The 27,297-nt window shown below is 47.9% G+C and overlaps 3 protein-coding genes across 3 annotated transcripts; 2 read left to right on the top strand and 1 right to left on the bottom strand.

Moving 5' to 3' along the window:
• Positions 1 to 700: 700 nt before the first annotated feature.
• Positions 701 to 2,154, bottom strand: LOC127339779 (uncharacterized). Its single transcript, XM_051365594.2, has 2 exons — positions 1,758 to 2,154; positions 701 to 1,530 (listed from the first exon to the last, which is right to left on the bottom strand). Exons 1-2 carry the CDS (start codon positions 2,152 to 2,154, stop codon positions 947 to 949), a joined length of 981 nt encoding a protein of 326 aa, XP_051221554.2. The 3' UTR covers positions 701 to 946.
• Positions 2,155 to 14,670: 12,516 nt separating this feature from the next.
• LOC127343178 (vacuolar protein sorting-associated protein 25) lies at positions 14,671 to 20,067 on the top strand. The gene is made up of 6 exons (XM_051369295.1): positions 14,671 to 15,090; positions 16,048 to 16,187; positions 18,787 to 18,840; positions 18,935 to 19,023; positions 19,135 to 19,204; positions 19,742 to 20,067. The coding sequence occupies exons 1-6, from the start codon at positions 15,032 to 15,034 to the stop codon at positions 19,861 to 19,863; spliced, it is 534 nt and encodes a 177-aa protein (XP_051225255.1). The 5' UTR covers positions 14,671 to 15,031; the 3' UTR covers positions 19,864 to 20,067.
• Positions 20,068 to 20,591: 524 nt separating this feature from the next.
• Positions 20,592 to 25,042, top strand: LOC127343179 (ubiquitin-conjugating enzyme E2 5A). The gene is made up of 5 exons (XM_051369296.2): positions 20,592 to 20,879; positions 20,962 to 21,054; positions 23,573 to 23,700; positions 24,461 to 24,565; positions 24,669 to 25,042. Exons 2-5 carry the CDS (start codon positions 20,982 to 20,984, stop codon positions 24,807 to 24,809), a joined length of 447 nt encoding a protein of 148 aa, XP_051225256.1. The 5' UTR covers positions 20,592 to 20,879; positions 20,962 to 20,981; the 3' UTR covers positions 24,810 to 25,042.
• Positions 25,043 to 27,297: the final 2,255 nt, after the last annotated feature.

Raw genomic sequence — 27,297 nt, 5'->3', positions numbered from 1 at the left:
CCGAAGCCAAAGAAGCTCGCGAAGACGGAGTCGACCTGGTCGAAGAGGCCCGGCTGCTGGCTGAGTCTAGATCCACTATCTACCAGCAAAGCCTCCGACGCTATCACAGCCGGAGGGTCCAGCCCTTAGCATTCCGAGAAGGAGACCTAGTGCTCCGGCTGATCCAGAGGACAGCCGGACAGCATAAACTGTCATCCCCATGGGAGGGTCCCTTCATCGTGAGCAAGGCAGTAGGCAATGATTCCTACTATCTCATAGATGCCCAAGAGGCTAAGAAAAACAAGCCGGACAAGGCTGACGAGGAGACTAAGCGTCCCTGGAATGTCAGGTTACTCCGCCCATTTTACACATAAGAGCAGGAATGTATGTATCCCTTGTATCCCTTTTGTGAGTTATGAAAAAGCTTGCGCCAAGAGCGCCGTTTCCGACAAGTTTTTCGCGTACCTTACCTCGTTTCGCCAATTGGCTTGAACCCTCTCACGCGGTCGGCTCAGTAACGTGATCCGGTTTCCGACAGCCGGCTTCCGATCCAGCTACAGACCGCAACCCGGCTGTCCGGCTGGCGGGAGTAAGGCCTAGGGAGCCGGCACGCGAAAAACGACTAAGAGAAAGAGTAAAAGCGAGTTGACTTGCAACTTTTCATAAAGTGACGGATTGCCGAATTCAGCTCGTTCGACTGAAATACTGTCGGCCTCACCCAGCGGCCCGCTCTTGATCCGGCGACGGATCGCAAGTCGGACGTACGACCGGCAAGGGCACAGCCAAAGAGTGGGGCGGATGGGAAAAAGCGAACGAGTCGAAAGAAAGCAAATCGGCACACAAATGATTAACAAACACATTAAAGTGTGGCATAATTAAAAGGCGATAATATTGTCTTACATCTGCACCCGACATCCCGGGGATTTAATAAATTGTCTTGCAAAAGAACAACTGAAAAGCAGGAAATCTAAGCCGGAGGGGCATCAGTGGAGCCGGCGGCCGGGTCGTCCTCAGGCACGTCTTCCGCCTCCTCATCGTCCATGTATTCTCCGTCGGACAGAGGAGGGTTCGGGTCCGCGACGAAGACCGTCTTGTCGACGAAGTCGGCGATGGTGCTGGCTCGGGCAAGGCGGGCGGCCTTCAAGTCGGCTGGGAGCTTGTTCTCCACGTCGGCTCGCCGGAACTCAAGTTGCCCCAGATCCACCTCGTTGTACCAGGAGAGGACGAAGGACAGCGCCATATCGGCACCGGCGCGCGTGGCCGACTCCTTCCAGTCGAGGAAGCGGTCCGGCGCCTGCTCCATCGAGGAGATGAGGCCAGAAATATCTTGTGGCGCCGCCTCCCCAGGCCACAGCAGGGACACCAGCTCTTCAGCCGCCTTCCGCAGCTCCCAGCCGAGCTGGGTGACGGGCTCGATGCGGGCAGCCATGGACGCCAGGTGGTCCTCCATGGAGAAGTACTCCGAGCTGCCCTCGCCGGTCTCCTGCCTCCTGGAGTCGCGCGCGGCGCCAACGGCTGCCAAAGCTGCGTCTTGCGTCTCCGGAAAGGCCGCTGCAAGAAGAAGAAGCAAGTCAGAAGCCGAAATAAGCTGAAAAATGCAAATTTTCGAAGTCCTAAGTCAAAAGGAAAAGCCTGGCGGCAGCCGGCAAGAACCGACTGTCACCAGCCCGAAGATGAAGATAGCGAAGAAATCAGAAGTTTCTGCTGCCGGCTGCCAGCGAAACCGGCAGTCGACAGCCGAAAGCCGGCAAAGGGAAGGAACATAAAGATACACTCACCCGCCAAGCCGCGATCAAGCGCGCTAAAGCCTTCAGTCCAGCGTTTGGCGGTAGCCGTCAGCTCTGTGGACTTGGCGGTGACCTCCTCCTGCAGCGCAAGCCGCTGCTTCTCCACCTCCGTCAGCCGCCGGCTCAGATCATCCACCTTCTCCTTCTCCGCCGCCCTGAGGGCATTAAGCTCGGTGAGATGGTTCTTCTCCAGCAGGCGGAGCCGCGTCAGCTCCTGCTCAGCCAGCTTGAGCTTGCCGGCGGAGGATCGGCCCGCCTCCTCGCTCTCGGCGCACTGGGCGCGAGCGGCTCGGAGATCCGACTCCAGCTGCGGGACCTTGGCGGCTTCAGCTGCGAGGCGGCCAGAGAGAAATGTCAGCCAACCAAGATTAAAAAGAAAATGAGACATCAAGTCGAAAGTAGCGTGGAGCTCACCCTTGACGACCTCCAGCTCACGAGCCAAGGCGGCCCGCTCGATCTTGGCCCGGTGGTAGCTGGTCACCACCTGGTTGTACAAGAAGGTGCGCCGCTCCTCAACCGTCTGAAAGGATCAGTTGTTTAGACGAAACCTGGACTGGCTTCCGGCAGCCGGCCCACATCTCGGAGGGCTACCAGGACAAGAAAATCGCAAAAGAAAAGAAAACACACCTTCTCAGCATCCTCCAGCGTCGCCAGCTGGGCTAGGGTCTCGGCGGCCTTGGTCTTGAGGCTGGCGCGATAGCCGGAGAAAAGCATCTTCATGGGCGCCGTGCCAGGCTGCCCCTCCCGGCTGAGTACCTCGCAGGAGTTCGCCTTGTGCCATGCCTTCTCCATAGTTCCCGCCGAGCCGAAGCTGGAGTCGGAGGCGGACGGCACAGCCACCAGCCGGGCACCCTTGGCCACATGAAGGCCCTCGGACGGGCCCGCTGCGCCCTCCGTCCTCACCAGCGCGCGCGAGTCGGCGTCCTCCATGCGCGCCGGCTCGTCCCTCGCCGGCCCCTGCCTGGCCGGCTCGTCCCTTGCCGGCTCCTGCCTGGTCGGCTCGTCCCTCGTCGGCTGCGGCGGCGGCGTCGCTCCGGGCGCGTCGGATGGCCCGGCCGGCCCTGTTGTCTCCGGCGCACAGGCGCCCTCCGACTCTCGTCCAACTCCACCACGGGGGCCTGCTGCCGGCTCCGGCCGCGGCGCGGCGCGGCCCTGCCAGCGCCGGCCCTAGGAGCAGCCCCGCCGGCTCCGGCCCGGCTGAAGGCGGCATGCCCGCCCGGCCCCGGCGGCTGGGTCCTGAAGAGGCGTCCGGCGCGGGAACATGTCGTCCGGCGTCGGCTGCCGCGTTGGCTCGACCGCGTGCCGCGATCTGGCGCGGAGGCCAGCGGCACGGCGAAGGAAGAAGCCCCTGTCGCAGGCGGCGGCGGCGTAGGTGCGCGCGAGGAAGGCTGCGGCGTCTGCTCCCTCCTCTGGCGCGGAAGCGGCGACGCAACGCGCGGAGCCTGCCGGGAGCCGCCGCCCTGGGCAAACTTGATAGGGGCCCTAGCCGGATAAACAGAAAGATAATAAGCATAAAAGTAAGGAAAGAAAAGGAATCAAACAAGAAAAAGAGAAAGAGAACTCACCCGGCTTGCTCCGGGACCTTCTTCGGCTGCTGCCGGCGCTGTTTCTTCGCCTTCGCCTCCAAGGCGGCGGTGGAGCCGGCTCTCTTCGTGCCCTTGAGCGCCGAAGTCGCCGTGGTGCTTGGCGGCCTCGTGCGCAGAGGCACGGCGGGGATTGGCCCTGTGCCGGACGTCGCCGGCTCCTCCTCCTCCTGGTGCTCTGGTGAGGGGGGCGGATTGTGCTCCCCCTGGCCGCCTAGATCAGGCGCCTGCGGCAGGTCGTCGTCGCCGGCATGGTCGCCGGCTTGGTCAGCCGGATCGACGAGATCCGGCGTCCACCTCTTCGTCGCCAGGTCGCCGTCCTCGGCGTTCTGGCGCTCAAAAACCTAGAAAGACAGAAAAAACATGAGCATATGACAAGCCGGAAGTCGGCAGACGAAAAAGGAAGTCGGCCTCGCAGCCGCAAGCCGGAAAATGGCAGAGACACGAAGCTTACCCGCGCCGGTGGATGGTTCCTATCGCAGGGCTCCAGCCCGTAGCTCCAATCCTCCGCCAGGTTCGCCTTGGTGATGTGGTTCACCCGGCTAGCCACCTGGGCCTTGGTGAGCGGCGCCTTAGACGTCCGGTTCGGATCGAACCGGCCGGACATGTGCCCGATCTTGTGGGTGCGCATCTGTAGCGGCAGCACCCGGCGCTCGGCGATGGTGCAGAGAAGATCTTCGGCAGTCAGCCCGCCAGCGGTGGCTGTCGCCAGGAGATCCCAGAGCAGGTTCACCTCGGCGTTCTGGTCCGTCGAGCGGGCGTTGTGGCTCCAGTTGATCCGGCCGACTGGAGGAGCCGGATTGAACTCCGGCAGGTTGATCCGGTCGACGAGCTCCCCCTCGTTGCGCACGTAGAAGAATGACATTTGCCAGTTCTTCACCGAGTCGACGGTGGGGATCTTGGGGAAGGGCGTACCAGGCCGGGTGTAGATCGAGGCGGCGCCGCAGGCTCGCAGGCGGCCGTCGTTGGTCTGCGCCTTCAGGAAGAAGAGCCGGCTCCAGAAGTCAATGTCGGGCCACAAGCCGGCGTAGGCCTCCATGAACGCTACGAAGCAGCTCAGGAGGACGCACGCGTTGGCCGGCAGGTGGTGCGGCTGAAGGCCGAAGTGGTCGAGGAATTGCCGGAAGAACGGCGAAGCCGGCAGACCCAGCCCGCGGTCGAGGTGCGCGCCGAAGACGACGCGCTCGCCGTTCCTCGGCTCGGGCTCCTTCTCCTCGCCGGGCACCCGTGTGATGACCGACTGCGGGATCCGCCGGAGGCGCACCAGGCGTTCGATGTCATCCTCGCGCATGTAGGAGCCCCTCCACGATCCGCTCGGAGACGCCATTGACGAGGACGAGGAAGAAGACGACCAGGAAAGGCTGAACGGCGAGGAGGAACCTTGCGACCGCGGTGGCGACAGCGGCGGCTGAGGACGCTCCGTCGAGACGCGCGGCCCCGTGGCGCCGGACTGGCGGAATGGCGGCGGCGGATCGGTGGGGATTCGCCCGCCGGAGTTCGCCAGCGGAGATGTTCGCCGGAGCAGTAGCGAGCTCGAGCGCGCAGAGAGCAATGGAAGCAGGAGCGCGAGGAGGAAGAAATGGCAAGTGGCCGCCTCGAGGCGCTCCCCCGCGGCATTTATAGCCACCCGACGCGGGCGGTTGGCCTCCAAGTGGCGGTCGTGGGCCGTAACCCCCCGGATTTACTGCGCCGTAACTGCGCATAACTTCTCCCACGTCCACAACGGTTATCGGAAACGGCCACACCACGTCGCCCACTACCGCACCGGATCCGGAGGAACATTGATGTGACCAGACGAACCGACCGCCAGGCCAGGCGTCAGACCAGTCAAGTCGGGCGCAGGGCCCGAGGCGGCGGAGACTCCGGCGCGCCGCAAGCCGGAGCCAGACCAAAAGTTCCACTCAAGCCAAAATTCATCAGCAAGGCGGAGGTGCCATCAGACCTTGCGAGAAAGCAAAAACTATACAAGTGTAAAAAGCGGCCGGCTAGAAGCAGCCGGCAGGAACGAGCCGGATGAGGGCGCAGCCGGCTGAATGGAAATTCTCAGTCGGCCCCTCCAGGTGCCGTCGAATATATCGGAGAAGCCAGGGAAACCTGCCTAGGTCCTTCTAAACGCAGGACCTTGCCAGCTTCGGGGGCTAATGTCGGGGGGAAGACCCCGGATAGGGCAATGGACGCGGAGCGGCCGGCTGACCACTGGCCGGCTCACGGCAAAGGCCGGCTGAGGAGCAGCCGGCTGGCGCCGTGGCCGGCTGGTCCGGAAGCCGGTTGGCGCTAGGTCCTAGTCGGCCTTGCTGCGGCCACCACTGCTGTAGCTGGGCCGGCTTCTACAAGCCATATCCGATCGGGGTTTGTACCTCAGACCGACTCGAGGCTGGCGAGTCTTGCACTGGAAGGAACCGGGTTGGTGATCCGGGTTCCCAAAGTCCACGCTGACTCCATCTTCCGTAAAGCGCGGGGCACTGTGGAGCAATAGTGCCACGCGCCGGACAGGTCGTCAGGGCTTACGACGATCCGTACTGGCTACAGTGGCTGATGGCGACAGGGACACCTCCTCCATACCGCTGACCGTGGCAGCCGGATGGGACAGGCCACGACGCTCAACCACTCCTGACGTCACCGCCTCGGGAAGGAGCGGAAGCCGGAGCCGGCCAAGCCGGCCAGTAAACTATAGGGTCTTATATGTAAAAGTGCCGGTGCCTATATAAGCCGCACTACCCCCTCTAGTGCAGGGACGATCGATCATTTATTGCTTTCACCTACCTACGGAGCTGCCCTGTGAGAGAGACCATCGTCTCCCTTAGCCTCTCAGGGCCAGCCGGATACAGCTCTAGGAGCACCACTGTACTGTGTGGTCATCATATACACTCTAGCAGGAGTAGAGGTTTTACCTCCACCGGAGGGCCTCGAACCTGGGTACGTCGTCGTGTCGCTCGTGCCCATACCCGCTTCCGGATACCGCCGTGAGATCCCTCAGGAACCACTTCGATTAGCCACCCTATGGCATATGCCGTGACGATACCACGACAACAGCAACACAAGAAACTCCGTTCTTCTTGGTCCATGGAGCTGAGGCGGTGCTCCCGATAGAAATAGAACACAACTCTCCGAGTGTGGTGGGGTATGATGAAGAGACTTCGAGAAAGGCACTGGAGGACGATGTTGATGCACTCAAAGAAGCCAGAGATGAGGTGTTCTCAAGAGTCACCAAGTATCAGCAGGACCTAAAAAATTATCATAGTCGATGTTTGTGACCGAAGTCCTTTCAAGTTGGTGACCTAGTTCTTTGGCTTACGCAGGACAGCCATGAGAAATTCGAGTCACCATGGGTAGGACCATACATTGTCACCGAGGTAATCGCAGGAGGAGCATACAGATTGAAGGACAAGAAGACAGGGGTCGCATAACCAAATCCCTGGAGCGTGGCACAACTTCGGCGTTTTTACGCGTAGAAGTCAAAATAGAGTTACATATGTAAGCATACAATGTACTAAAAAGCTCGCGAGTTTTTAGACGCACTCTTTTCCTTTCAGGGCACCGAGTGGGGTTGAAAGGTTTTTAATGAGGCGGGCTCGTGATGCTGCAATATAGTAAAAAATATTAGTGATAAATATCTTTTTCTTCGTCAGGCTCGGGGGCTTAAACCCGTAAAGATCAACAAATATATACTTGGCTATCGCAAAATACAATTTAAAATTATTTGCCTTGGTTCACATACCTCGCGAATAAGTAAACGTACATATGGCTACCGAAAATACTCGGGGGCCAGAGAAAAACACAAAACAAACTAACTTGCCTTGACTATACATAAGTCTCGCAAATAGTGTTTGCCTTGGATCTCACAAAATACAGTTCAAAATTATTTGCCTTGGTTCATATACCTCGCGAATAATAAACATACATACACCCGCCGAAACATCGGGGGCTAGAGGAAAAGAACAAACAAACAAATTTGCTTTGGATATACATGGTTCTCGCAATATACAAGATTTCTCCTTTATTTCAGATAAAAACTCGACAGTAGGAAGAAAAAGACAGGGCTCAAATTAGGTCATCTATGTTTATTCTTTCATCCTCCGCAGAAGCACCCATGGTGTCAGCATAATGGTACTCCTTGAAGAAAGCAGCGTCCATCCGAAGAAGATCATCAATCATTTTCGCTACGGGTGTCACCACGTCATTGATCTTGTTGACGCTCCTTCTCCTTTTTCTCAGTTGGGCCTGGTAGAGGTCAACAACGTTGGACATATCCAACTTTGGGTAGCAGATTTTCAACATGATCAAAGAAAATCTAGCACCAGCCATTAATTGGGCCTTCACAAATCCATGGATTCGATGAACACTCTTGAATTTGTCCATCAAATCAGGAAGAGTTTTAGGAAACATGGCATTGTAAACCATGGCCAGTGTCTTCGTGCGGAATTCAAGATACTCCCGAACCTGAGCCGTGCGGTCTTGAAATTGTACAATTCGTCGGGTACGGTCTGGACAAGACCAAAAGCTAGCATTGTTCTGCAGAGCAAGTTGAATAAGAACTTCGGATCTTGCATCAACACGTTGATCTTCGGCAGCAGCGTCGAAAAAAGAGCCTATACCACGTTAAATGGAACAATGAGGTATGAAAAAAGGCACATACGGATAGTAAAAGGAGTAATGAAGCGCAACATACCCACCATATCTAGACTTGCATCAGTCATTAGCTCAAGCATGTAATTTTCTCGGGCGGCGGCTTGCAAAGCTTTGGCAACTGCAGTTTCTTTTAGTTCTAGAGCTTTGCGAGCTTGGCGAAGAGCGATTTCTTCACGTTCAAAGGATTTGCGGGATTGGTCCTTGCTAGTGATGGCTTGTTTTTTCATGGCTTGAAGTTGTTGTCGAAGTTCAGCTAGTTCTTGTTGAGTTGAGTCAGCACATGAAGAATCGTCCAATAAAACGTCGGTAGGAGTCCGTTGAGTGCGAGACATGGCAGGAGAGGCAGAGGATGGTCCACCACCCTCAGAATAGTTATCGAATACGAACTGGAAGAAGGAAAAATCGACATCTATCAGTCAACAGGAATTACCCCTTTTTCATTGATAGTTCAGATATTTACAACATTGGGATCCATTACAAATGCTGATTTCTAGGATCGTCGCAAATCCTAAGGATAGCGACAACTACAAAAAGAAAAAATAAAATACAAAAGGATAGGATGGTCTACTTGACCTCCGGTTCAGCAGTGTGCTGGCAGATGTAGAAGGTTTGTGCCCCAGGAAGGTGAGGATCTTCTTCGAGTGAGGCTTTGCAGCCTTCACCGGAGTTTTCCATTTGTCCTTGTTCATTCCTTTGGGGTCGCCAACTTTCGCCCAGTCGATGTTCTGGCGGCTGTTGGCAACCAGGGCAATAGTTCCTTCGACACCAACCTTCAAATTCTCCTGTCGATAAGCCAAAGCAAGGTCTTCTTGAGGAAGGAAGCGTCTGGCAAGCTCGGAGAAAGTTTGTGGTTGCGTCTGCTTGGGGATAAAATGGGGGAAGAGGTGCATGAACACAGCCTGCGCATCGGAAATATTGGTGCGCGCCAGATCCCCGTGCAGCTCGAGGATTGAGAGGGTGTTGAGAAGACGATCCTCCGCAGCTTCATGCAAGTTGAAATCTTCACCCATCTTCCCTGCTGGAGCAAAGCAGAAGTTCATCAATATTCAGAAAAAGCAAAGGAAAGATATAAACAAAGGCGGGCGAAGGAAGATACTTACTAACAAACCGTCGGTTCTGAGTCTCCAAACGAGCTGTGATGGCATTTTCGCACGCTATCTGTTGAGAGACCTTATCACTTAGAGCATTTTCAGCTCTGTGGAGCCTCTGGCGAAGATCTTCAACAGTGGCGGCTTCCCGTTTAGCTTTCTCGCGAGCCTTTTCGCTCTGCTCAAGCTTAGCAGCGAGCTCTTCAGTGCGTTTCTCGGCTCGGTCGAGGTTTTCTAAAAAGTTCCAAATGTCAAAATTTGTCATCAAAAACAAAAGGAAGTTTGCCGAAGAAAGTGGGCTATACAGAGCAGAGGGTCTTACATCTCATATCTTCGGCTGCATCACGGAACCCAATAAATTGGGTCCCAAGCTGGATGAGATGCTTCATCACAGGCTACAAAGAGCATCAGAAAAAAATTAGGAGGGAGAAAACTCGACAGAGGATCAAAGATAAACTGGCAAAGCAAAATAGTAAATCAAGAAGGAAAGAGAACTTACTCCATCCGTCCTCAAATAAGTGGACATCTAGCCTCTAAACTTTGTCCACAAAAGAGTGTACTCCTATCTTCCCAATGCAATTTAATTGCTTCTCTCTCATCGCACAGAAATCAAACCCAATAATATTGAGCACATATTCTTCTTGCTTTTTTACATGCAATTAGCTTATTGGAGGTGAAAGAATTAAAGAGGAGATATGCATGATCCCAATGTACTTTTCACTCCACCTCATAATTTATCTTGAAAACTCCGCAGGTACACTTATTTGTGGCTGGAGGGAGTACATTGTTCAAATGCGGAAGTCGGGGAACCCCCCGCAACAATTGCATGACTATCGCCAGCCCCGATCCTTGCTCTCTTTGGTGAAGGGGCTCGGGGGCTGGCTGTAGGAGGCGAGGTTTCCATGTCTTGTTGAGGGGGAGGCGAGGATTCCTCGGCAGCACGGCGATCTTTAGAGAGAACCAAGGTTTGGGAGGTACTCGTAAGAGCCGCACCAGGAACCTCGGTTTCTTCTTTCTCTTCTTCTTCGTCGCCACTATCAACAAGTAATGTTAGTGAAGAAGCTTACGAGCTAACGGAGCCTGCATCATCATAAGGGTTAAAGGCACCCTCTTCTTCGGGTGACGTTTCTTCGACAGCAGGCTCCGTGGGCTTCGAGGAGCCAGAATCTTCGACTTCATCCCTTTTCTGCATGCTCTTTGGAGACACAACGGAAGGAGGAGAGTGACCTGATTCAGAAGGCCCCGATTCAGATTTTTTGGAGGAAGTCGCGGATTTGTGAGATCCTGCGACTTCACTCTCAGGACGAGAAGGGCCTTGCGAGTCGTCAGTGACAACAGCTCACTCATCCACTTCACCTTCGGGAAGGGGAGGAAGACAAGATAGAATTTGGTGGTTCTGCAAGAAGGAAAAGAAAGGTCAAGGTCAAGGTAAAACATACAAAATAAGTGAGAAGCAGTCGACAAATAAAAGTACAACTCAAAGGAAAAATTACTTACTTCAGGAAGGGCGTGGTTGCCGCTATACGGCTCCATGCGGCAAGAGGTTGGAACTTCATTTTTCTTGCTTAGCGAGGAGAAACGTCGAATGAGCTTCTCCAAGTCCTTCACAGAAAGGTCCTTGGATAGGCGGTCAACATTTTTCTCGCCAGCATACATCCAAAGTGGATTTTTGCGAGCCTGCAGAGGCTGCACCCTGATCATAAGGAAGTAGGCAGTAATCTGGACACCCGACAGTTCTTCACCGTGGGTGTTCTGCAGCTCGTGAATGCGCTTCATTAGAACATCTGTAGCTGTTTTTTCTTCGGCAGTAGCTTCAGCGTCCCAGGAATGGCGCCAGAGGATTTTTGCGGCACCATCAAAAGGAGCAATGTTGTACTCTTGAGAGTTGTTGTACTCCTCCTGGATGTACAACCACCTCCTACGCCACCCTTGGACGGAGTCGGGGAATTTGACGTCGAAGTAATCAACTTCGGAACGGACGCAGATGACAACGCCGCCCACATTATAGGCGACACTGCAAGAGCTGTTGCGCGGGAGATAATAAATGTGTTTCCACAGGCCCCAATGAGGATGGGTCCCGAGGAAACAGTCACACAAGGTGATGAAAATCGAGATATGGAGGATGGAGTTAGGGGTCAACTGATGTAGCCGAATTCCATAGATAAAAAGAAGTCCCCGAAGGAACTCGTGAATGGGGGTGGATATGCCGCGAATGAGGTGGTCGATGAACGTTACCCGGTATCCAATCCGAGGCGTCGGGAAACTTTCGTCGCCAGGAAAGATCAGCGTGTCCTTCTTCTTCAGCAGCCCGAGCTTCTTGAGGGTCCTTTGATCTTGGTTTGAGATCTTGGATCTCTCCCATCCAGAGATCTCCATCTCCACCGCCGGTCTGTTGGTCCCTGGAGCGATGTGCTTGGTGAGCTTTGTGTGCGGTGGCATTAAGGCAGGTGCTGGGGAAGAATAGAGATGAGCGGAAGCGTGAGGAGCTTAGGGACAACAATGGCGATTTTGGAGAGAGAAGGAAAAGGTGAGCGGCGCAGCAAGGGGGAGAAGGAGGACGAAGGAGGAAATTTATAGCAAAGTAATCGATCCGTCGCACCGTTGGATGAAATGGAAATGAATTTGACGCCCTACACGTGTTGGTAGGGGTATAATCGTCTTTTCACTGCAAAGTTACTAAACAGGTGTTACAGGGCCCGTGCCAGAAATTACGGGGGACATGTGTCCCCCACTTGCGCAACGTGTCAAAGGCACAAGATTTTGGGCCCACAGATCAGAGAAGTGACAGGATTCACGCCTTTCCAACGAGAAGGTCGTGGCTATCGTCAACATTGACGTCGCCACGAGGAATTGGCGACTGGTTTTCTTTCAAAATAGAGACAGGAAAATGTCGATGATCCAAATAAAAGAAATTCATGAGCTTTTGATCAAATACAAGTATTTGTCCAAATGCTCTGGGGCTACTCTTATCAGAAGTTTTATTTTTTACTTTTGATAAGAGGATAATGTGAACAAGTATATAGGGTTGTTCCAAGAAGACAAAATTTAAGCCTACATCCAAATATAAATACTCGATTGTAGCCTCGGGGGCTACTCCCATCGGGAGCGCTGGTCGCGCACCCGATAAAAATGAAAAAGTTGCGAAGCTGACCATATAGAGACAAGACAGCAAAAAGGTGAACCTACAATCAAGTACAAGCACTTGGTTGTAGCCTCGAGGGCTACTCCTATCGGGAACGCTGGTCGCGTACCCGATGAAATATAAGGAGTCATATTGAGCATATTCGAGTTAAAACATAACTCTTCGTATACTCCCATCGGGAAGTTAAGATAACAAGTCATCATATGACTCGAGTAAATATGCCATTCCAACAGCCGAAAAAGGCACTCGACAATATATTCTCAGAGTGTGTCCGTCGCGAATAAATCTCTGAATGTCGTAACATTTTACGAAGGAAAGACCCAGGGATCCGTCCTGTGTGGCGTGGTATCGCACATGAATGCGCTATGATAATTTTTTCGTATCAACAGATGCGAAGAAAAATCCTAACGGACGCGTTAGGTACCCGATAAAATATGACTGGAATTCGGATCATGGTAAGATCTTAAACAACACATGTCGAATTACACCAGTATACCGGGGTCAAGTCCAGGGACTTGACCTTGAAGTAGGTTCTTACAGGATTGCCACAAGAGCAATTAACTGGTACCTGATCCGTTTACCATTATCCCTGTACAATATATAAACTATTTTGTGAAGATTTTCTAGTAACTCGAAGAAATAATGTGTTAATTGTAATGATGGAGATTTCACTCGATTCTACGATTTAAGCAAAATCTCGGGGGTTACTGGCATAGGCATCCCCAATGGACCCGCCGAAGAAGGTACCCGGGGTTTACTGAAGGCCCATGACTCGAAGATTACGAAGGCCACAAGCCCAATAAAGCGTCGATATGGAAGTTGGAGATATATCAGGAATAGAGACTTGTAATTATAGGGACGAACTTGGAGAGTTTCCTGCTGTTTGTAACTTGTACATCACGAAACCCTCGGCTCCGCCTCCTATATAAGGGGGAGTCGAGGGAGAAAGAAATGATCGATTTCATTGTCAACACAACCCTAGTTTTTAGTAGTCGAGCATCTTTTCGGTTGAAACCTTCGAGATCTACTTTCCCTCTTTCCACGAAACCCTAGTCTACAACTTGTAGGCATTGACAAGTCGATACCTTGTCAGGGGGTGTACCAAGCAAAAAGTTAGTAGTGGCGCACTATTGGTCAGGTGCGCTAGTGCTAACATGCCTACCAGTGGAGCACCACTTTTTGGTCGCCACTTCTATATAGCAGGTGCGCCACTACCAGCAATCTTACGGCTAGGTCTTTTTCTAGTAGTGTTCGTAGCTGCAACTCGATTGGCTCGGTGTCATCGACGAACCGGGCAAACTTTTCCGGAAGCCACCTGATGGCGAGTGACATGGGATCCTCGTCGATGCGGAGGATGAACTCGAAGGAGCTCAGCTCGTGTGAAGATGGCGACCGCGGCCTCGACTACCTCGCCGGCTAGCTGGACCAGCCATGGATTCCCTCGCGGGTTGTGTGTGTGTGTGAGGGGGGGGGGTACAATGGAGGTTGTGGCGGTTAGGGTTTGTGTGGAGGAGATGATGAGGCAGCCGAGCGCGCGCCCCTCTTTATATACGCCGAAGGCAGTCGAGGGGCACAGTATGCGTGCCATCGCCATAACTTTGTTGGCAGAGGTGAGCGGCGACCACTCGACATGCGAGGCATTATCATTAACGTGACACAGACTACCGAAGCAATCCCTCGTTGCCAGCACTGACGTGTGTGAGAAGACCCATCGACACATGTCGCTGCCAAACGAACCCGTGGGAGAATCGAGCGGACACTCGGCAAGATCGTGCAGCGTCCGCCTCCACAGACAGCCTGATCACTATGTGTCACGCAGTGTATTTTTTGACCGAGCACGATGGGAAAACAGTCGCCCCGTTGAAGATGGCTAAGACTGGAACGTGCCTAGGGATGGCACCCGCAGGGTATGGGTACGGGTAGAGCCATCCCATACCTGTACCCGTCGCCTTCAGTCTTACCCATCACTCCTATCCATACCCGTTAACGGGTACAAAAATTTCCCATAGTCGTCACCCGATAGGGTAAATTAGTACCCACAGGTAAAAATACCCACACTTACAACACATGAGAATGATAAAAAAAAATGACACGATATGAAGCAATCCAAAATAGGGATCTAATCCACACTAACCTACCAATGATTGTGAGACCAGAAAGGGTGAGGTTCAGCCTAGCAACATGAAGAGATGATTAGGAAAAAATTAAGTAGTTTAGAATATTACGATGACCATTTGTTAAATTTGGATGGGTAAATGGGTATGTGGGTATGAGTTCTATAATCCCATACCCGTACCCGTTCTACCCTATAGGTTGCCCTATAAAATACGATATTTTCCCATTTACCAACCTGTGGATAATATTTTATCCCATACGTATATTCTTGCTGGGTTTTTACCCGGCAGGTCCGCGGTCATGTGAACCCATTGTCCCTAGCCCAGGAATAATTAGAAATTGAGAAATAATAAAATACCCCGTTTAGAACAGGAACAACCCAGTGCGTTGCCACCGGCGCCGCCGTCTGCCGGTCGCCGCTGCACCTCCCCGCAGATCGCTGCACCCCAGCCGCTCCCTGCTCTTCCACCAGCGCCGCCAGCGAGCTGCTCCGTTTGCCCGGCCGGCGATTTAGGCCTGGACAATTTGAACCGGACGATACGAACCAGAGGAACCAAATCGCTCGCTCGTTTCGCTCCCTTGGCGGCGACGTGCAGAGGCGGCGGAGGTGACCACATCCCGTCGAGCGCCCGGCAGATCTTCCCTCCTCGCGGTTTCTCCTCCGCGCCGCCGTCCGTCTGACCGTTCCGCAAGGCCGCTTCAGCGGGGATGCAGAGGCAGGGAGATTTCAAGCTTCCCCCATTCTTCAACTACCCGCCCTACTTCACGTAATCCCTCTCTGCCCCCACGCCGTTCTTATCTTCTAACTCTGCACCAAAGAAGGAGAAGCCTGTATTTTCTTACAGCGGTAGTACCAAATGGCAGCTTCAACACATGCTTGCATGTTTTCCGGTTCTTCAGTGTGTATAGGAGTAGGGGTATTGGATGGTTGCTAGGCAATTGTTACGTTCTTATTAAACAGTGCTTGGTGGAATCTTGGGCAGAAACTTCTGCTCAAGTACTATGTTGGTAATGAAATTGCTTTTTGGGCGAGTCATTATTTTTGGCGCTGATCTTAGTTTGGAAAAAAGTATACAGTTAAGTAATTCGTGATTCTTCTTTAGTATCATGCCCTTTTGCAAGAATTAAACTTGTTATTCGTATTTCGGGTGTATCATATAATCACATGATTACATTCTTCACTTACAAAATATCACTAACCACCGTGCGTTCTGCATTTTGCAGTCTATAAAAGAATTATATACTTTATTGACAACCTACCTCAGAATAAAACAAGGAATAATTCCTTCATATTTTAGAGAAGGTCTGAATATGTATGCAGGATTTGTGCATCAGGATCTTTAATAAAGTTGTCTTTGTAAGCTTAAGCACTTGTTTCTTCAAAATCTGCCTTTGGTCAAAACTCACACGTATCTCTTATGAAATCTCTACTTCATAGCATCCCCAAAATTGTAACGCGGTACTTAGTTCAGAGTGTCTAAGCCTCTCTCTTTTGATATGTGGTGCATTTTTCTGGCATGTTCCAACAGTATGTTTGTAGCAGTTGAAGCATTTTCTTTGCTTTACTAGTACTTAAATTTGCTTGAGTTACTACGTATGTGAACTTTTGGCTATATTATCTTAGATCCAGCTGTGAAAAACCTTTGTTAACACTTATTTTGACCCTATATTATAATATTGTATATACGGACTGATAATAATAGAATGAATTTGCTTGCATGCAGTTTGCAGCCTGTGAGGGAAACACGTGAAAAGCAAGTGCAGCTATGGAAAGATCTGATACTTGATTACTGTAAAAGTCATAAGATGTATATAATCTCCTTGGAAGAAGATTTTCCGTTGTTCTCCAATCCAAATATTGAGAGTAAGTTGTATTCATCTGAACCTTGTTTTTTTTACCATGAAACCATAGGGGAGTCCCCTAGGGTATAATTTTCTATTAAATTAGATTAGAAAAATACATTAGTGAGAGGATTACAAGGGCTGTACAATGACGGAAAGAAGAGGGAGAACAGCAGAAGTTAATCTAAAGACATCTAGAAATTCTCAATCCATTCTGCAAGACTTTCTTTGTATTTAGGTTTCACCCTTATAGGAAATCAGAACTAAGTCTTTCTTGGACACCACCCACCAAGCTTGAAACGAGGGCCTTATCTTCTCAAAGATCAAGCCATCACGCTGCTTCGAAATACCTCATAGCACAAGTGGCAATTTCAAAAAATTGGACCTTGGAAGCTCCTTTTCGCTTGCTCAAACATATCATCCGATCCATGTGTGGAGTTCCATTGGATACCTAGCTTCTGCCAACATTTCACAACAAAATCACAATTGAAAAAAAGACGGTCCCAGGTTTCTCTATGTGCAGGCGGGCACATGCCCCAATTAATTCTAGAATCCAAAGTCCAATGCCTGCGCTCCATCATATCACGTGTGTTGAGTCTATCCACTAGGAAGAGCCACATTAATACCTTTTGTTTATGCAAACATCTAACTTTTCCAAAGTTTTTTATAAATTGGGGAGACAGTCAGGCCTTCAAAGAGAAACTTATTATACGCCGGGGGAGACCATCAACTAGAGAAAAAATTTAGTTCCACATTTTTAGTTTAGATAGAGTTTGAGTGGTTTATAAGGTAACCTTTCCTACTCACACCAAGTGAGTGGGAAGAGTAGAAGTTCATGTGCACTTCTCCACACCTCACACACGCTATATGAGTAGACGAGAGATAGAACCGATATAGAGTTCTCGTCTCCCTTCTAGGTTCCTTTTGCTGCACCACCCTCTAGACTACCCACACTTCATCAAAGCCTTTTCTCCTCAAGATTTGCAAGATAGCAGCATGTTCAACAAGGTCAGACGTCTTTTCAAAATCTAGCTTCAAGACGATGTTACCATTTGGAGCAGATTTGCAGTGATGAAGATACTCGAAAGACCACGCTAGACAGTCTTGAATGGTACGACCTTTAAGAAAGCCGTATTGGTTTCATGCACTACCTGAAGAATTTTCTTATGAAGTCTGTCCGTGAGCATTTTGGTGAGAAGCTTTAAGCATGAATTCAACAGAGAAATAGGACGTATGGTAATTTGGTGTCTCTGGCGAAGCCTTCTTCGGTATCAATGCAATAATCAAATCATTTATACTTTGAAGAGTTACATATCCTTCCTGAAAATCTTTACAGAGTTTGTAACAATCAGTTTTGATTATATTCCAGCAATTCTTTAGGAATTGGCCGTTAAAGCCATCCGGAGCCGGGACCTGATCAATCTCATCTGAAGTGTAGTTAACTGAAAGCTTGTGCAGGTCCTGGACCCTTTGAATAGTTTCAAGAACCTCTTCTGGCATAACGTAGCTGTAGTAACTCCCAGCCGATCTCTAAAAGCTGTCCAGAAAACTGCTGCTTTCTCTTGATATCTGTTACCTCAGTGCCATCTGACAAGGTCAAGCTCGCAATGTTATTCTGCCGTCGAACTATAGCCATTGAGTGAAAAAAGAGGTGTTTCCGTCCCCCAAGCTTTGCCCATCTAATCGTGCAATGACTTCCCTGAGCAAGTCTTTGCAAGTTAGCAGATGGCAAATCCTGTTTTAAAATATGTTTCTAAAATTCCATTCAGTGAGTGTAACTGCCTTTGCTCTTCGTAGTCATCAAGCATGAGTATCACTGCATTACAATTTGCAATCAGAACATCCCATTCCAACATTTTAAGGCCTTCCTCAACAACTTGAGCTTAGCAGAGATTTTCTTATCCCATGACAAGGGCTAGCCCAAATATTAGCTACTAGTACTTAATAAAACCCAGGTTGGCGGATCCAATAATTTTCAAAACGAAAATGGCAGCTTTAGGGATTTTTGAAACAATCTTAACAACACAGGGCAGGTGATGAGATACAGGTCTCGCGAGAGGGTAAACTTGGGTGTTAGGGAAAGTAAGAGTCCATTCTGTGGTCGTGAAGTACCAATCTAGCTGCTCTAAAAGTGGAATAGACTGCATGTTGTTCCAGCCTTCCAGGTATAGGCTCGACCCTTCATTTAGCTCTACTAAACCAAAATGGCTAATGAATTCGTTAAAGGTGAACATGTCATTGAAATTGGCACCATCTCTATTTCGATTCTCAGCTGATAGATAGAAGTTGAAGCCACCGAGTAAGAGCCAGTGAGCGTTCACATGTATAACAAGATTAGAGAAACACATGGAACCATACTGTCTGAACCTTGTTTTGACTATCACTCTTCTGCAATTCAGCAAAACATGTCTTCTTAGCTTATCGTTGTACTGTCTGGTATGTTGAAAATTATAGAATACAGTGATCTGGTATGATGGTACTGTGTTTGAAATGCCTTCCATGGAGGCTTGTGAGCATGACGTACTATTTATACATGAAAATTTATTTACTCCACTAGTTTACTATGTATTTGGATATTTCCTTTGGCGCTGCGCTGAGCATACATGCTTTATATTATTCAGGGTCTCTAAGCTATGAAGCAAAGGAAGTGTTCCTTGCAGCTCTTGTTAGTGAAGGTTTATTCTGCAGAACATTGAATCTTTCAATTATTGATTCAAGCTCCATTTAGTTTTGTGTTGTGCATCTACTTAATCCAAGTTCAAACTGCAGGGCGTGCTGAATGGATTGACAAAAGTCACAAGAAGTGTCTCATTCTTTGGCTGCGGATTCAAGATTGGGCCAACTACATATTAGACTTTGTAAGACTTATATGTTACTTGGCATGTTTCCTCCACAGCTATCAGTTTACCAACGAATAGTGGCAGTGACTTAATCATGCCATATTATTTTTCTTCATGTTGTGCTTGTAGGTGAGGGAAAATGGGTTGGAAGTAACAACAATTGAAGATATACGATCTGGAATTGAAACACATGGAACCGGTAAGTATACGAAACTTCAATGCGGTGAGATTAGATTTACCATGTCCAATTTCGGTGACACTAGATGTATTTTCTTGCTTCAGAGCAATTTGCGGTCAAAACAACACATTTTTTCGATAAAGGGAGTATTTATTTTCATGTTTACCCAAATTGTATGTGCCTTTGCATTATAGCCACCACAAGCTTCACGAGGAGACAGTCTTTTTTTTGTTTCTTGTTTCCGTAATTGGTTAGTTTTGATAATAATCTATTGGAATCATGCAGTTAGAGTATTCCTTTTAGTCCAGCTGTTCTATAAAGCCCATGATCATCTTCGATATCTACTTTCAGTAAACCAACAATGCCCCAAAAGTCCTGTTCCTTACTTCTATAGTGCCACGACACAATCTCCTCTTCATGACTATGCCCTCCAGAGTTTAGGCAGTGGTATAAATCGGTGGCCGTCAGTAATACATAGCCATGTCTGGTATATCATAGTAAAAGCTGTACTGTGGCTAGTTTGGTTCGGATCATTTTATCCTGTGGCATCTGTTGCAGAACTTGCGGGGATCGATCGTGGTGTCCTCATGCGAGCTTTGAAGCTGCTAGAACAAAAGGGAAAGGCAACTATCTTCAAGGGCACTTCAGCGGACGATGAAGGCGTCAAATTTTCGGCTTAAAAAACATTGTGCAACCCCAACGAACAGATGATTAATCTTGATCGGTGTCCTTGAACTCTATGCGTCCCTTTTTACCTGAGTATTTGTCGGCATATTTCTCAGTATATTAGGGCTGTTTGAAATGGATGGTTCAAAAATAGCTACAATGGTTTCATTTGTGGAAAAAAGGAATAAACTCCTGGAAATTCATTATAGTTTCTTGCAGATTGTGGTTTGATTCTTGTGACTAGCACATAAACACCTCTGTTGAACCGTTTCTCCCTTCACATGTAACACGAGAAGCAAGCTGTTGCTAGCATAGTAATTAGCACAGGGTAGTTAGCTTTCTTGTGTTGTGCTCTATCACTATCAGGTTTCAGGCAATCAGCCAGTCAGACAAGAGCTGGCTTCCACTCATGTCTACTTGGCTTGCAGCAATTCAACAATTGGATTCTCTCAAACGTTCACTGACATGTAGGCCATAAGGAATCAGTCAGTCGGCAGGGGCTCCCACCAGAATCTGTAGATTCTTTGTTTCTTCGATTATGAGGAGGAAACGCGGCAGCCTTTCCGTCCGTTTCGGTCCACCTCACTTGCCAGATATACATGCACATATCTCCATATCTCTCGCCATCCATTAATTTATTGTTGTTCCATTCAGAGAAGAAAATAAGGAAGAATATATTTCCGTTTCATGAGCAGCCAGCCACTGATAAGAGAGGGTATCGGTGTAGTGGATGGGGGCATTTGATTTTGATACTATCTGCTTTCACTGCCTTTGCCCATCGACCATGGCACCAATAAAGTAAGCAGGTCCCAGGGAACGATGATTCGATGAAGACGAATAAATAAAACCAGCACGCTAACCCGCAGCAAGCAAGCTGCAACTAGCATCAAGATAGACAGCAAAGGGGAGAGGCTCATTTACATATATAGCCCTGCTCCTACCCTTTTCCCTGGTTCCATTATTGGTTCTTGTGAAGGGCGGAGAAACAGAAGCAGAGAGCAAAGAGGACATCAGTCCTTCAACCAGCGAGGTTTGTTCTGTTTCGATTCCTCTCCTGATTGTTTATAACAGCAGGTTTGATGATCTCTTTGTTCTGGTTCTTGGAAAAACAGGAGGACAAGCAAGTGTATGCATGATGGCGTCTAAGAGGATACAGAAGGAGCTCAAGGACCTGCAGAAGGATCCCCCTACCTCATGCAGCGCAGGTCTTGTTCCTCTCTTGATTGCTCCTTTTGGCGTGTGAATTTGGGGGTTCTTGGACATGCACTTGCTTGTGTAAGAGTTTGATTTTGTGCACATGCTTCTGCATGATCTGTTGTGCACATGCTTGCGTCTTCACATAGGACTGTACCCTTGGAAAAATGCTCTGCTTAGCAGTTATTTGGAGTAACGCTGTATGCTCTGCTTCCCCAGAAAAGGGAAAGGAGAGCAGGTGCGATGTATGTTTGGAGTTCATGATGAAGTCTAGGCATGAACTTGGACTTGGATCCTCGGTAGTATGAAGATGAACTGGCACATCAGCACAGTCTGTCGAACGCGTAAATGATGCAGTCGTGCAATCAGTAATGACTAATGAATGCCACAGTGCTTGACGCATAAGGTTTACCCTGAGGCAGTCTAACAAACAACAATTGTCTATTCATTCTGGATAGCGTAAGTCTTCGGAACACAGAAATCCCTGGCTGGATGTGGGGGATTTGGTGGGGTTTAGTTCCAAGCCAGCCTTAACATAAACAGTACGCATCACCAGATATTGTTTCATGGTTAGCGGAAAGGTAGAGGTTGCGAGAGTATTCTTCTCACGTGTGGCTGTCTCGCGACAGCGTAGATTCTGCGGTTTCGACGCATCTGTCGACCGTGTTGTAACTCGGCCGCTTGGCCTTCTCTTCTATGAAACCGACACGTCTTTCCATGACGTATCCTGGTAAAAGATATCGTTCAATGCAATTCGTATTCCAAAATTGTTAGAAGTAATTGAATACATAAAGATGGATCTCTAACTACGCTTCAGTTATATGAGTTTCATAGAAACAGATATTCTGTACCACTTAAGGCATCATTTAACAGTATGATGCAGAATAATGAAATTGAGCTTTCCTTGCAAAATAGCTAACTATTGATCTTGTGTTTTGTTATTGATGTTCCATGGCAAATGCTTTCATAGCTATATTCACTTTCAAATATTATTGATGTGCATTTTATTACTGTGTCAATCAAGGTGCTAACTGCATTTTACTAGCAAATATCAAACTAAACATTATGTGAAAACTTGGGTTTCTTTCAGACAAAATTTGAGTTCAGAAATGCACCATGCACATTACTGTAACTAGTCCTCAACCAGTTCCTAAAATTGTTTTGTTTCTGTGGTTTACCAAAAAAAAAAGTATCTGCATAAATCTGTACGTCTTACATTACTATATTTATTTCAGATATAAACGTAAAATGTGTTATGCCGAATTATTTGCATATATGTACTATGCAGAATTTTCATAGATATATCACCAATTATTTTCTCATAGTTGACTGAGCCATGATTTTATTGGATGGTGTGTCAATATGAATCTATAGAGATTGGACATGGACAAAAACTACAACTCCTGCTGCTTTATCCATATTCATCATGGTATCACGCTGGCAAAGAGTTATAAAATAATATAAATAATAATTGATCTTGAACTTTGTAGTAGTTAAAAGGCAAATCAAAGTATTATGGACCAGTCTTGAAATATTATTGACCAATGTGATCTGTTGGTAACATTTTTTTATGGCACACATATTTTGGATGGATCCAAGATCGAAGTGTATAAATTTATATTGTTATACGGACATTGTAGTAAAAGCTGAAATAATTACAGAATTATAAAAAAGCAAATATAATGATTATTTTCGTTTGACCAGTCTAAATCATATATTAAGTTGTACTTACAAAAGTCTTAATGTACACTTACTAATACTTCGTCTATTTCGGAACAAGGTAGTATGTTGGAAATTATGTTTTCCTTTTTTATTATAGATTTGTATGAGAATTTCAGACTATTAGTTAACACATAGATCATGACCTTCACTGTAAGAGACGTATGCATGAAGGGACCAAATAAACTGGAACTATGTAAAATCTTATCTAACATGACATATACATGGAGAAAAAAAGGAATCAACAGTTTCAACACAGAATATTCTACTTGCAATGTGTATCTTTTTATGAAATGTAACGCATACATAAACTGTCATATGAAATCCAAGTGATACATAATCTAGATGTATGGTTTGGGAATTTCTTGCTAATAAGTTCACATATCAGGTGGGGGTTTCCACCGATTCAACAATTCATTAATTAAGTGAAGATAAGGTGACATAAGACGATCGTTTGCCCGAGCAAGGCATTTAGGATTGCTGATTAGTGTTCAAACTTGACCTTATTTTTTCGTTGAGTGTCTCATTTTCCCTTTTTAGTCCATTCGATTGACCTTGTTCGAGTTTCATTTCTTGTTAAAGATTTAAAGGCTAAAGCTAGACCACGTGTCTATCAGATACGATGGTTATAACGCAAATGATTGTACTCCCTCCGGTTCATATTAATTGACTCTAATATGAATGTATCTAGACACATTTTAATTCTAGATACATCCATATTGAAGTCAATTAATATGAATCGGAGGGAGTACTTCAAATTTATTTCACATGGTATACATGTATTGATGATGATATGATACTATTTAACAGGTCCTGTGGGTGAAGATATGTTCCATTGGCAGGCAACAATAATGGGTCCATCTGACAGCCCATATGCTGGTGGAGTTTTCCTAGTTACTATCCACTTCCCTCCTGATTATCCTTTCAAACCACCAAAGGTACTTGGCAATCACCTAATGGTTGATTGGTTCTCTGCATTTCCTTTGTTCCATTTATTATTTTAAATTTGTATCCCATATGCCTCAGGACATTCCATAGTGCACATCTAAGAATGGAACTCTGGCAGATGTGGTTCATATGATTGTATTTGTTCGTCTTGGATAACATGTGATCTCATCTAGTTCGGTTTGGTTCATCTTTTTGGTTTTCTTTTTTTATCTGTTTGAAAACCTTAAATGGGTTCCAAATGTGCGATAGGTATAGCAGTTCATGCTAATAACTAGTCTGCGGTAGCTTAACCGTCAGGTGTCATGCCAGTAAGCACACTTGCTGAAGACTTAGAACCTTTCACGTGAACTAGTTTGGGATTTGTAAATTTATGTATTTTACTAGTTAAGGTGGAGGTTGTGTGGGTGTTTTGGTAAGCAATGGTTTCAGTTAGATTGTTACATCCAGTTAGAAAATTGCCCATATAATTCTTCAAACGTGAACACTTGGTGCGGTGTCTGCAATGCTGCTTCAGTTGTGTCTGCAGTTCTTGTATGTCCACATCAATCACCTGAGATCATCATCTGCTTACTTTGATGGAACACATAACTAATTAAATTTTCTTAGAAGCTCTACAATCTATGGTTATCTTAGGCAAGGTTGAAAGTTTCAGTCTGAAAAGTTCATTTTCCATACTGAATATCCATAGTATCACAAAAAAGAACACATTGCGCAGTATGTGACCTCTCTCTTTGACCTGCAAATTTGCAGGTAGCGTTTCGTACCAAGGTGTTCCATCCAAACGTCAACAGCAACGGGAGCATTTGCCTGGACATCTTGAAGGACCAATGGAGCCCTGCTCTGACTATCTCCAAGGTCTGCTATTCAGACTTAATAAACCCTGTTTCTTCTCCGGCTGCTTTGGACCTCGACGGCAAGGGCTGATCGAACTCATCATATGCACTCTGTCTGCTTTCAGGTGTTGCTGTCCATCTGCTCCCTGCTGTGTGACCCGAACCCCGACGACCCTCTGGTTCCCGAGATCGCCCACATGTACAAGACGGACCGGCACAAGTACGAGAGCACCGCCAGGACCTGGACGCAGAGGTACGCCATGTGATGTGAGACGGGCGGGCGGATCGCCGGAGCCGATCTTGTAAACATTCTCTGTCTATGTGCGTATGTGTTGTATGGATGATCAAACAGGCTCTGCACTTCTGCAGTTGCTCAATTGCTGTTACTTGGAACGAACATCGAACCGGTGTTAGATAATTTGGATTCAGACAATGTTGTCACCTAGTCTACCAGCATGTCAGTGTTTGCAATGCAATGGTTCGCTAAACCCTTGTTTAACTATGGTGTCACATAAACATTTTGCTTATGATATCGTGCCAAGAACCTTCTATATATTATGAAAGGCCTTAGGAACCTTGAGTTGCTTAGCTGTTGCGTGTTTTGGAAGGGACCGTTTGTTTAGTACCGCGCATCCGTACCGTACTAGTCTGATGATCCACGAGGGTTCTCACCTCATCTGGCGTTTAAGGGTGTGTTCGGTTTGGGGATGGGGTGGAACGGAATGGAACCGTTCCGCACCCAGAGCCCGTTCCTGCGTTCGGTTGCAAACTGGAATGGAATGGAGTGGTTCCTCCAAATGGAATATTCCCTCTAGATCCGGAATGAAGTGGTTCCTCCGATTCGGCCGGACGAGGTGGAACGGGTGACTGTCACACGCTGATTAATTAAGTTTAGCAATAATTAACCAAGTTTAGCAATAATTAATCAAGTTTAGCACTACTTAATCAAGTTTAGCAAATAATTAATCGAGCTTAGAATAATTAGTCGGGTGATTATCTCACCCATTCCATTCCATTCTCATCCCATTCCAAAACCGAACACAAGGATGGAACCATTCCGTGACAATTTTTTTGTCCAAACCGAACAGGGATGGAACGGTTCCGTGCCAGTGGAATGGAATGGTTCCATTCCATTCCACCCCATCCCTAAACCGAACACACCCTAAAAGAATCAATTCAATTAGATGATCCACGGGGGTTTTCAGCTCACCTGGCGTTTAAAAGAATCAATTCGATTAGACTGTACAGTAGTATAGTACTAGTAGGGAGCACAGTTCGAATTTCAAAGTTTTGTTCGGTTCAAGATATTAACAGGTGAAGTCATCAGGAGTTGGGCTGTAAATCGGGTGGGGCGAGATGCTTGCCGTCTTTTGTGCAGGCAACGCAGTATCACCGTGCATGAGTTTTTTCTTTCAGGTGACAAAAATATGAGAGGACTCGTATGCTCTCTTTATTTGCAATACAGTTTGAACATATTTAAAAATATTAAAATATTCGCAAGAAAAATGTTGCACGTACATCTCCACATCCTAGGTGCTTACGTAGTCATTTCGAGGAAAAAACGAACTTTCAGGTGGCATGTGCAAAGAAGACAAAATTCAATACAGTACTAAAATGCTGTTGCGAGGCTTTTTTTTTTGTTTTGTTTTTTTACAGGACCACAAAAATGATATTTTCCTTACCAAACTTAAAGCGAGCACACAGAATTCGGAGATATACGGACCAAAAACTCCAATTTCTAACATGTGTAAGTTCGTTTTTTTAAAGGGTGCACATGAACCTGTTGCGGTCAGAAACCCACCGGCGAGCAACGACGGGCAACACAGGAGAGCCGGGAGCAACTTAGGGCTGCGGCTGGCCCTGGTCCCTCCGAGCGACGGCCCGCAAAGACTCCGGCACGCACGTCCGATGCTGGTGCAAGGGCGTGCCACCTGACCTATACCTGGTCAGGAAGGTGATGGAGATGCCTCGCTTAGTTTTCTGCATGGCATACACGTAAATATTAAATACGAGCCTCGATCGGCTCTCAGGTTGTCCTGTGAATCGGCTCAAAGAGCAGATCCACACATGATTCGCACGAGGTGTACGAATATATGGTGGTCTTGCTTGATCAAAATAAAGCTAAAACGATCTACGACGATTTAGGGTTTTCACCGCATAATCAGAACGTCCTACTCGTGATTGAGCCTCGCGGCCGCGCACGGTGATCGTAAGCCGATCCTAGACAGGGCCTAAAAACCAACACGAGGTTGATCCCCGGAACATCCTGTTTAGGGCTAACAAACTACACCCTACGCGCCGCTGGATCCTTCAACCCTTTGTAAGGCCTAACTATGCAGATATTAAACTAATCCTTGAAGAACAAGGAGCAACCATAACGGATCGGATCTACTAAATAATGATCAAGCGGGGTGCCGCCCCTACGCCTAAGATAGGCGTAAGGGCGGCTAGATGTCTAAGGGTTGCACGACGATAGCATATGATACGAAGAACAATGCTAACCCTAACACATCTAAGATAACTACGTTGCTCGCCATCAAAAAGGCTTCAGTACGAGCAACGCATGAACAACGAATAAACTTGTACTGCCTAGATCGCAAGATGCGATCTAGGCAGCATGATGCTTACCCGGAAGAAACCCTCGAGACAAGGGAGTTGGTGATGCGCCTAGATTGGTTTGTGGTGAACGTGATTGTTGTTTATTTCATAAACCCTAGATACATATTTATAGTCCGTAGACTTTCTAACATGGGA

This window comes from Lolium perenne, chromosome 3 (genome assembly GCF_019359855.2).
Source record: "Lolium perenne isolate Kyuss_39 chromosome 3, Kyuss_2.0, whole genome shotgun sequence".
Taxonomy (NCBI): Eukaryota; Viridiplantae; Streptophyta; class Magnoliopsida; order Poales; family Poaceae; genus Lolium; species Lolium perenne.
Note: the sequence above shows the minus strand (reverse complement) of the source record. Positions and strands in the feature narration are given on the sequence as shown.